The sequence below is a fragment of the Mandrillus leucophaeus genome, unplaced genomic scaffold, assembly GCF_000951045.1.
Source record: "Mandrillus leucophaeus isolate KB7577 unplaced genomic scaffold, Mleu.le_1.0 Scaffold857, whole genome shotgun sequence".
Classification (NCBI taxonomy): Eukaryota; Metazoa; Chordata; class Mammalia; order Primates; family Cercopithecidae; genus Mandrillus; species Mandrillus leucophaeus.
The window spans coordinates 94893-106506 of NW_012109330.1; the positions used below are offsets into that span (position 1 = coordinate 94893).

The window sequence follows — 11614 nt, forward strand, 5'->3', positions numbered from 1 at the left end:
TTTTTTTTTTTTTTTTTTGTATTTTTAGTAGAGACGGGGTTTCACTGTGTTAGCCAGGATGACCTCGTGATCCACTCAGCCTCCCAAAGTGCTGGGATTACAGGTGTGAGTCACCACGCCCGGCCTAGTCTGATCTTTTTAACAGAGATACAGAAACTGTGACCAAGCTGTTATCACATAAACTGAATAGCAGAGAAAGCCGGTAAGGAGAGAAAGAATAATAAAAAAGATACACAGAGGAGAGAAAAAAGATGGGGATAAAGAGTGCTTCCAGGGTTCCTCACAATTATTTCCTAGTTCTAATTCCATTCTAAGACCTGTCCATTCTTGCCTTTGGGTTCTAAGATCTATCCCTTAATCCCCATCAAGAGTTTTTATTTCCATCCTGAGTTCTTACTAATTCAAATCTACTACTATCTTTATTATTTATTGCATAATCTTTCTAAAGCACAGTTTCTTCTATATCATGTACCCCATGATATGGATCATGGAAGGATATTAAACCTTCAACTGATTATCATTGTCTCAGCATGAGATATAAGGCCCTCCATGAGTTGATCTCTGACCATCTCTCCAACCACTTCTTCCCTGCCACTGTAAACTCTAGTAATACCAAACTCCTTCTGAGTTCCACGACTGGTCACACCATTTTCCTACTTCCATATTTTCATATATGCAATTCCTCTTTTCTAAAATGCTTTTATTCCCCTGTCTGCCTGATGATTTCTATTTCATCCTCTTAGCCGCTCTAGAAAAAGACTACACTGACCCCATCAGAAGTAACCACTTCTATTCCATTTCTGTTAATGCACATTTTACACTACAATAAATTTATTTATGTCCCTCGGCAACTACATGTCAGTTTCTTGGCCACAATGATTACAACTTACCCTTGTATTTTCTTCGACATATACCAAGTTTTACTTTATTTTTTGTGAGACAGGGTGTCACTATGTTGCCTAGGCTGATCTCAAACTCTTGGGCTCAAATGATCCTCCTGCCTCAACCTTCCAAGTAGCTAGAATTATAGCCACCATGCCCAGCTCCCAAATTTACTTTTTCTCCTTTTTTATTTTCCTCAAAAAATGAAGAGAGAAATTTAAAATAAACACAGAAAATTCAATTGTGTCTGATATGGCACTCTTGACTTAGGGGGTTTTAATCATAGGCTTAATGCCAATGCCACTACCACTGAATACTCTCCATCAATCACTAAAAAAAAAAAAAAAAAAGAAGGCAGTTTTATGAATGCCACCAAAGTGTCGATCTAAGTAAGATGTGTACCTCCAACAAAGTCTTTCATAACCTCTTACCTGTGTATTCTGGATAACAGATAGTTAACGGACTCCTCTTTATTTTTTCCTCAAACAGGTCTTTCTTGTTAAGAAAGAGAATGATTGAAGTTTCTGTAAACCATTTGTTATTACAAATGCTGTCAAACAGTTTCATGCTTTCATGCATTCGGTTCTGAAAAAGAAAGAAAGGATGATAGGTCAGTAGCAAATAGTAAAAGTGGATTAACTTAAAGAAAAAGATAAACCAACAAGTTTTGCAGCACTGAATGGCATTAATGGAAATAAGTCAAACACCAATAAGATAAAGTTGAGTGTCAGTCCTCATTTGTGTAATTTTGAGGCGAGAGGAGGTAGGAGGAAGGGCTGGCTAACATCCTTTCCACATACTCAATGTGCCTATAACATCTTTTTTAGAGTAACAGGACACAGATCAAAAAAACTAAAGATACTAAGTTTTGACTGAATGAGCAAATGGATGCAGACAATCTTCCTAATAAGTTATTTTCTATTTCCTGGTTACATTAGACAGGCTTTTTACCAGAAGCTCCAACATACCATCTCCTCGTCCTCAGCCAGAACAAGGTCATAATCACTGAGGGCCACACAGAAAATAATTGCTGTCACTCCCTCAAAACAGTGAATCCACTTTTTTCGTTCTGATCTTTGGCCACCTACATCAAACATCCTGGCAAGGGGAAAGAAAGCACAAATTCAGCAAGGTCACACATACACCTCTCCCTAAACTGAAATAATTAGGAAACTTCCCACTATTACATATTCAAAACTTCATTTATAATAGAAGACAAACAAGGAATAGATTAAATGCAGTCAAAATAATTACCTTGGCTAAAAGTACAAGACAACAACATGAGAAAATAAAATTTGTGAATAATCTAGATTCTAATTTTAGACAGACTGTTGAGCCTCCTCTCTATCAAAGCTTGTACCAGATGTGTGAAAAGTCAGCAGAATAAGCACTGAAATGGATTAAAGGAAGGAGGGGAAAAGATAGGAAAAGCAAAGAGCTAAATAATACAGTTTGAGATAATAATAATAATGGCATATTTATTGAGTGCTTACCATGGTGCCAGACACTACTACTAAACATCTTAACTCATTTTGCCCTTGTAACACTCCTATAAGTACTATTATTATTACCCCAATTATACAGATAAAGAAATTGAGGCACATTCAATGTTAAATGATTTGCTCAAAGGTACACTACTAACAAACAGGGACTGGGGATCTGAACCTAGGCACTCTAACTCCAGCACCCATGTTCTGACTCTCAAAATGGTTTGCCTATAAATGCCCAATGTGCACTCTGCTTCCATAACTTCTTCCTACTAAGTTTGTTTTCCTTACCTTAAAAAAAAATTTGGAGATTAATTGTAAAAACAAATAAATTATATTTTTATGGTAGGATTCTATGAACCCAATAACCGAAAAACAGCGTTGACCAACATTTCCAAACTCCAAGTCTTACTTAAACCTAATTAATAAAAACAAAGTCTCAACTGTTCACAAACTTTATGTTCCACTCCAGATCAGTTTTAGTCCAATACTCTCTTCTGGGCGACTTACTTGGTATTCTGAGTCAACTGCTGAACTCCCATCAACAGCATCCTCAACTACCTCCTACAGTAAAAAGAAGACCTGCACTGCTTTGTGTTTTAGCTGATACTTAGGTCTAATGACGTATACATGCAAATTGTTACTCTGTGATCTGTGTTTGAAGAAAATGATAAAATTTTTAAAGGCTAAACTCTGCTGAACTGGTTTAATGTATAAGATCAATAGTGACTAGAAGCCTACATTTCCAGAGATGTTTTTGCCCAGAAATTGAAAGAAATAAGACACAGTTGGTGATTTCTCAATGTATGCTTGAAAGGAATTATCTCTTTATGACCCAACTCTTCCTTTGGGTTGATCTTGCACAATTCTTTTTGACCTTTGGTCATGACACCTGAAATGATGTAATCACAAGTTGGCTTTAATATAGGGTCATAATACAGGTTTTAGGAAGGCTAACATCATATATTTCACCATGGAAGTCTCAAGGGGAGACACACCAATAACTTCAATTTACTCCCCCATTTTCTCTACAAAGTCTATACAACACTGTGAAGTTCCAAGGTGGGCTTTTAGCACATATTAACATTTACAATATCATTCACTAAGAGATCAACATTTCATAAACATTACCTCATTAACTGAGAGGCAAGTAAGCAATTACACAATGCCTTGCATATGGTAGATGCTCAATAAATGTTTGAATAAATGGATAGTAGTTTTGCCTAGAGAGAAGAGGAAAAGGAAGAAATGATAGTACTTCATAACAAGATAACTACATGCCAACAATCAAGTAGGTGTGGCACCTTAATTAGATCTGGCTATTGATTATGGCATAAAAAGACAGGACAGTTAGGATTTGCCTTACTAAAGATTGATCTATATAACAACACCAATAAGAAAGTTTCCAACACTAAATAATGATCACAACTTTTAATTATAAGTAGATTACAAACCTTATACAAAGAAATCTCATTCTTATCATCTTATGAGTGATAATCCACGTGGTCTTTGCTGCTCTTGCTAAATAAATTCATCAGTACTAACGACAAGCAGCAAGTCTATTCTAAAAGCATTCAGAGCTGAACTGCTATTTTCCTGCACCAGGAAAAAATCTAGTTTAGTGTATTAGGATTTCAAGACCCTGACTGGTATCTAGTAATAAGTAAACCCTAAGTGGATTTCACAAATCCTGTGTAAGAGCTGGTTTCAGACAAAAAACCTGACAGGCTCTGAGGTAGTAGTTACATCTGTATGCAATAATGCCCAACATCACATTCTACATATAAGCATAATAACATAACTAAAGAACACATGGTATATTGAAGGAGAAAAGTTTACTCCTAATCGCAAAGGTCACAAAAGAAGAAAATGGGAACCAAAAAAACATTTCTAATATTTATAAAAGACCATTAACACAGAGACAAGCTGAGGCTTGTTTTAGAATTACTAATGCTGCCAGGCATGGTGGCTCACACCTGTAATCCCAGCATTTTGGGAAGCCGAGGCGGGCGGATCACGAGGTCAGGAGATAGAGACCATCCTGGCTAACACGGTAAAAGCCCATCTCTACTAAAAGTACAAAAAAAAAAAAAAAAAAATTAGCCGGACGTGGTGGCATGCGCCTGTACTCCCAGCTACTCAGGAGGCTAAGGCAAGAGAATTACTTGAACCCGGGAGGCAGAGGTTGCAATGAGCCAAGATCGCACCACTGCACTCCAGCCTGGCGACAGAGCAAGACTCTGTCTCAAAAAAAAAAAAAAAAAAAAAAAGAATTACTAATGCTAATGAGAAAGTTATTTGTATTAGAATACTAGAATTTTCTCTCTCTAAAACTATCACAGTTGGACTGGGCATGGTGGCTCACACCTGCAATCCCAGCACTTTGAGAGGCTAAGGCGGGAGAATCACCTGAGCCCAGGAGTTTGAGACCAGCCTGAGCAATAAAGAGAGATTCTGTCTCTACATATTTTTTTTTGGTAAACATTAGCCAGGCACAGTGGCATGAGCCTACAGTCCCAGCAACTTGGAAGGCTGAGGCAGAAGGATCACTTGAGCTCAAGAGGTCAAGGCTGCAGTGAGCCATGATCACACCACTCCACTCCAGATAAGATGACAGAGTAAGACCCTGTCTCTAAAAAATAAAATTTTAAAAACAAACCAAAAAAAATCACTGTTTAAATGTCATCTTACCAACCCAAAATACCTCTATCCCCATATTTCTGCACTGTACTAAGAACTTAATTGTACATGACACTACGCACAAATTACTTCAAGAGCCATGATAATACTTGCTCCATTCCATTCAACTGGAAGGGAAATTCAAACCAAAAAGAAGTGACACTGGGGAGAAAAGCATTTCTATTTTAATATCAAAATGGCAAAACAAAACCATGTAACTAACCAAAAAAACTGGTTTTCATAAGTTCAATATTGTTACCCTATTAAACATTCAATATCTGTTTTGGTGAGTCTAACCAGCAGCTGAAAAGAATAAAATTAAAACAAACCAGTTGTCACAGGGAAAATTTTACTGGGAGGCAAGTTACAATTTATTTTTGAATTTAAATTCCTCTAAATGGACACAAACATTTGACACTATTTGGAGAAACAAGAGATGTTTGGGCCACCATTCAGTTAAAATATTCAAACAATGCTGATAAATAGGTTAAGTTTCTAAACCAAGGAATACTGCCCAGAGGAATTTTGCCCTGATTAAGAGATGGTAAACTAAAACAAAAGATACTTGTATTTGGCACACCTAGCAAAAAGGCTAATGACTTACTTGAAGTATAGGTCTTTGAAGGTGAAATGCGTTTCTACAATGCCTGTGGTCTTCACTCTCGTCCGAAGAACATCTTGCTGAGTTGGAATGTAGTTAGACTGGGATATTCTATCCAGATCATTTAGATAACTAAATAAAAGACACACTTACTTTTACTTGGTGAAGCCAACCATGTGCATAGCAAATCAACAGACTAAATTAGTTCCTATTCTAAACCTGTTACTAGTTACTAAAGTGGCAAAACAGAATCAGATCTTCAGTATCATAGAAAAGATAAGAAGCCAGGCATGGTGGCTCATGACTGTAATCCCAACACTTTGGGAGGCCAAGGCAGGAAGATCACTTGAGGCCAGGAGTTCAAGACCAGCCTGGGCAACATAAAGAGACCCCTGTCTTTACAAAATATTTTAAAAATTAACTAAACATGGTGGTGCACGCCTGTAGTCCTAGCTAATCCTCCTACCCTTGAGTGAAGCAGGAGGATCACTTGAACCCAAGAGGTCAAGGCTGCAGGGTGCCACTGTACTTCAGCCTGAGTGACAGAGTGAGATCCCCGTCTCTTAAAAAAAAGAAATAAATAATAAGAAAAAATACGAATCCAACATAGGACAATTAAAGTATAGAGTCTATATACATTAACAAAAGCAGGTTTTTGTTTTGTTTTCTTTTCTTTTTGTTGTTTTTTTTTTTGAGACGGAGTCTCACTCTGTCACCCGGGCTGCAATGCAGTGGTGTGATCTCGGCTCACTGTAACCTCCATCTTCCAGGTTCAAGTGATTCTCCTGCTTCAGCCTCCTGAATAGCTGAGATTACAGATGCTCACCACTACGCCCAGCTAATTTTTTGTATTTTTAGTAGAGATGGGTTTTCACCATGTTGGCCAGGCTGGTCTCAAACTCCTGACCTCAGGTGATTCGCCTGCCTTGGTCTCCCAAAGTGCTGGGATTACAGGCGTGAGCCACCGTGCCCAGACACGAAAGTAGGTTTAATTCTACAGAATTAAACTGTGAAGGCCAATTTAAAAAATTAAAACAATAGGAACAGGAAATGTTTTTAGTAAAGAAAAATTCCTGAAATGTAATACTAAATTAACTGTGTACTGTATAATACCAAAACCAAACTATACCAAAAGTCCTCAGACAATTAAACTTAATAGGTCATGTGTGTTTAACCATTTGACAGGACATTAGAGAATGGCGTTTGATTTACTAAAATTAAGATAACTATAGTGAGTAAGAATATTTTCCGTTTTCTTTCAATAAACAGAAGAGTTGGGGAGGTTTGGGGGTTTTTTTAATCTAAACCAAAAACAAATTGTAAATACCTCCAAAAAAATTAATTTGTTCAGGGAAATAATTAAAAGACTGCTTCAAAACTATATTCTTTGCTGATTCCAGGCTAGAAAACTGATGAGCAGATGGCACCAATATAAGTGAATCATTAATGATCTATAAAACCAAATACTATCACTAATGTAAAGAGGCAAACTTAGATCAACTGTTATGAAAATCTCTATAATGTAAGCACATGTAGTTAGAGGATTCAGAGCTTTCTGAATGAATGATGAAAAAAAGCAATTATAATCTACTTTTGTTGACCACTGGTAGAATTATTTAAGCTCTCAATACCTGCAACTAAAATATGTTATTAAAAGGTAGGCAAGAATCCTGAAACGTTTCTAAAGTCAAGTTCTCACTGAAAGAATAAGAAAGTTTTCAAATACAGTCATGCGCTGCATAACAATGTTTTGGTCAACAACAGACTCCATAAATGTATGCTAGTGATCCTGTAAGATTATAATGGAGCTGAAACACTCCTAGTCCCTAGTGACATCATGGGCCGTATTACCCTTTTATATGTTTAGAGATGTTGAGATATACAAATACTTACCATTACGTTACAACTGCCTACAGTATTTAGTACAATAACATGCTGTACAGGTTCATAGTCTAGGGGCAACAGGCTATACCACAAAGCTTAGGTGTGTAGTAGGTTATACCATCTAATTCTGTGTATGCATAGTCTATGATGTTCACACAATGACAAATCACCTAATGATGCATGTTTCAGAATGTATCCCTGTCCTTATGCACAGCCTGACTATATCATTTAATTTCTTCTTGTAACAATTTAAGCTAGAATGATGATGTGAAAAGTAGGAAAACAATAATATTGGAGAAAAAACCTTAATGCTTAAAAGTACAAAGAGAAATACAGATAACAAGTGCTCACCAGGCCCCGCAAAAGTACATTTAAAAAAATACATTCTGGGCTGGGCACGGTGGCTCACTCCTATAATCCAAGCACTTTGGGAGGCCGAGGCGGGTGGATCACGAGGTCAGGAGATCGAGACCATCCTGGCTAACACAGTGAAACCCCGTCTCTACTACAAATACAAAAAATTAGCCAGGTGTCATGGCGGGCGCCTGTAGTCCCAGCTACTCAGGAGGCTGAGGCAGGAGAATGGTGTGAACGTGGGAGGTGGAGCATGCAGTGAGCGGAGATCGCGCCACTGCACTCCAGCCTGGGCGACAAAGCAAGACTCCGTCTCAAAAAAAAAAAAAAAAATTCTGAATCTAGGTTTTATAAATAAGTATAGGTAAAAGAGGTAAAATAGAATAACATGTAATAGCTTTATATAAGTATTCATTACAAATTCTCTAAAACTATGTTAACACTCAAGATAATATCCTTGACAAAAAAAATACTTCAACTTCATTCCATGACTTAACCTCTTTCTATACAAAGTCTACTATTGTGATCTGGCAAAATATTTATTAGTGAAATCCACGGTGCAGCCCAGACACAGAGAGCTGGCTGCATAAAAAGGAATACCACAATTCTAATTTCCCTTTCTAGCTGGCTATCAGTGCCAAGCTCTTACACAGAACTTATGAGTTGGAACAGATTCAGAACCCAGCCACAATAGATGTCTCTCCTCCTTCACTTGCTTATAATAAAATGCCATGGAACTAATTTAGTGGTGCCAAGTCTCCCATTTACATTCCAAGAGGGAACTTTTTTCTCCAAATCATACAAATGACCAAGGGCTCTATAATCCTAAACTTAGACAATTTTTATAAAGCATCCTATAAACTTCTAAGAGTGTCTATTACTTAAACATTTCCTTAAGGATGGGCACTAAACTTTCTCTAGTGTCACCAAGTTATTCTCTGTTATAGTTTCATGGAGAAAAATTACTTACTATGAAGCAGAATCATTGAGCTGATATTCCCTGGATCTGCTGAAGCAAGCTTGTACCCCACCATCTCGCCATAACCGTTTAATCACTCCTGCTAGTTCTGGAGTCATGACTCCTTCTTCAGCACTGCCAGCTAAAACAAATAATTGTCGGGCATCATCCTGAAGAAAGCAGTTAAGAAAGAGACAGATGACTCTCCATTTCCTTCAGACTTGATGACAGTCTCTTTAAAATATACACACATTACATGTTATGTTAAAACAGGTGTTGTTACAGAGACCTTTTCTGACAGGCCAGCATGACAGAATTTATAATTAAGTCTTTCCTCATTCTCATTCCACTACCATTTTAAGTTCAGAACTGAGCTGAGAAATGATTTTACTTCCCCACCACTCCTCCACACATCACCATCCCCAGAAAAGATCATTTCTGGCCAGCCCACAAATCTCCATCCAGATTGCTAATAATTTTTGAGAGAAAAAAACTGGTTTATGAGACAGGCTTATGTAAAACATTCCCGTTCTATTAAAGGAAGCCTACAATAAAAATAGAAATAAAAAGACTAGCACATAAGAGTTAAAGTCTAAACACCTCAAAGGGAGTAAAACATTAATCAAGTTTAAGAAAAAGTATTATCTTCTTTGCCTTCAGCTCAGAGAGCAGAACAAGGAGAGGAGATGGAGAAACTTAAGGAGTCTAGAAGTCTAATGGGGGAAATAAATCCCTCAGGGAAAGATTCAAACAGTCCCTAGATTTCCCTAAAGGAATAATAATAATGTTCTGAGAGAGGGAAAGGAAGGCAGCAGGAGGAAAAGAAAGTAACCAAAACTTCATGAGTCATAGCCACAGTTTTTTTTTTTTTTTTTGAGATAGAGTTTCGCTCTTGTCACTCAGGCTGGAGTGCAATGGTGTGATCTCTGCTCATTGCAACCTCCACCTCCTGGGTTCTAGTGATTCTCCTGCCTCAGCCTCCCAAGTAGCTGGGATTACAGGCGTCTGCCACCACCTCCAGCTAATTTTTCTATTTTTAGTAGAGATGGGGTTTCACCATGTTGGCTAGGCTGGTCTCGAACACCTGACCTCAGGTGATCCACTCGCTTCAGCCTCCCAAAGTGCTGGGATTACAGGCATGAGCCACCGGGCCTAGACATAGCCATAGTTTTCTAGGTTGTTATAGTTTTTAAACATAAAATATGTGACAGACAGGACAGAAATGGATTATGAGATTTTTATTGTTTTGCTTTATTCTATCCATCCCTACTTGTTTAAAAATAAACACAGGTCTCACAGGATGATTTTCCCAACCACATCTAATATTTATCTACCTTGAGAGATTCCAAGTAACTACAAAAATAAAACATTTAAAAAGTATATAACATGTAAAGAAAAAGTAAAGGAGAAAAGGGAGCAATCATTTGTATCTTAAGTAGTCATCAGGACAAGTAAACTAACAAACAAAAGTCATTTCAGACCACAGGTGAACTCACAACCAAAAACTCCAAAGACTCGTGAATTACCAGAACTTGTGCATCCACTTTACCAAAAGAAAACCATCCAAAGTGCATTCAAATTATTGTTGCCAAACTCTGGGTCTCCAGCTCTAATGGTTTTTACCTAGTAATATTTCCTCCTTTATGATCCTTTCCTGTATTCTTTCTAGTAATATTTAGGCTCAACCCACTCTCATTTAGCTTCTGAGATCAGGCGCATTCAGGGTGGCATGGCGGTAGACTAGGCTCAACTCTAAGAAAACTTAGCTGGCTGGGCGCGGTGGCTCATGCCTGTAATCTCAGCACTTTGGGAGGTCGAGGCAGGCAGATCATGAGGTCAAGGGATTGAGACCATCCTGGCCAACATGGTGAAAACCTGTCTCTACTAAAACTACAAAAATTAGCTGGGCGTGGTGGGTGTGCCTGTAGTCCCAGCTACTTGGGAGACTGAGGCAGGAGAACTGCTTGAACCCAGGAGGTGGAGGTTGCAGTGAGCTGAGATGGTGCCACTGCACTCTAGCCCGGGCGACAGAGCAAAACTCCATCTCAAAAAAAAAAAAAAAGAAAAAAAAGAAAAGAAACCTTAGCTGACATCTATATGCCCCTCCCTTTCTTTTCAAAGATAAAATTTTAAACAAATGAAAGAGAAAAGTTGAAATATTAGACAAATTGGCAAACATACTCAACAGTGAGCATGTCCTTCTACACATGCAAGGTATGGTGCTTTAACATTTGAAGTCTTTATAATCCCTTGGTTCTGAAATTTGACCTATACTCATGCACATATTCAAATAATCTTATTAAGCATTACTTAAAAAGAAAAAAAACAAAATACGATTCTAATTTGAGAAACTTCAAAAGAGAGGGAATTATTACTACTTTTTTTGCTGTCCTGACTCTATAAATATTCTTTTAGGAGGAAACACTTTTTTCTTATCACTTAATTTCTTCCACTGACCTGCTCTTGCTTCCCCACAATAAACCCTCTCTAAAGGTCTATAAAGAGGTCCCTCTTGGTCAGGCATTGTGGCTCACGCCTGTAATCCCAATACTTTGGGCAGCCGAGGCAGATGGATCACCTAAGTCAGGAGTTCGAGACCAGCCTGACCAACATGGAGAAACCCCAGTCTCTACTAAAAATACAAAAAAATCAGGCGGGCATGGTGGTGTATGCCTGTAATCCCAGCTACTCAGGAGGCTGAGGCAGAAGAATCGCTTGAACCCAGGAGGCAGAGGTTGCAGAGAGCCGAGGTCACACCATTGCACCCCA

The 11614-nt window shown here is 38.0% G+C and overlaps 1 protein-coding gene across 1 annotated transcript in view; it reads right to left on the reverse strand.

The window, feature by feature from the left end:
• Positions 1 to 11614, reverse strand: part of GNAI3 (guanine nucleotide binding protein (G protein), alpha inhibiting activity polypeptide 3) — a 46670-nt gene that overhangs the window by 5340 nt on the left and 29716 nt on the right. The window contains exons 4-7 of the mRNA XM_011968697.1: positions 8858 to 9015; positions 5653 to 5781; positions 1851 to 1980; positions 1314 to 1467 (exon numbers count right to left, since the gene is read on the reverse strand). Of these exons, the coding sequence (XP_011824087.1) occupies positions 1314 to 1467; positions 1851 to 1980; positions 5653 to 5781; positions 8858 to 9015 (571 nt within the window). The remainder of the gene's footprint in view (positions 1 to 1313; positions 1468 to 1850; positions 1981 to 5652; positions 5782 to 8857; positions 9016 to 11614) is intronic.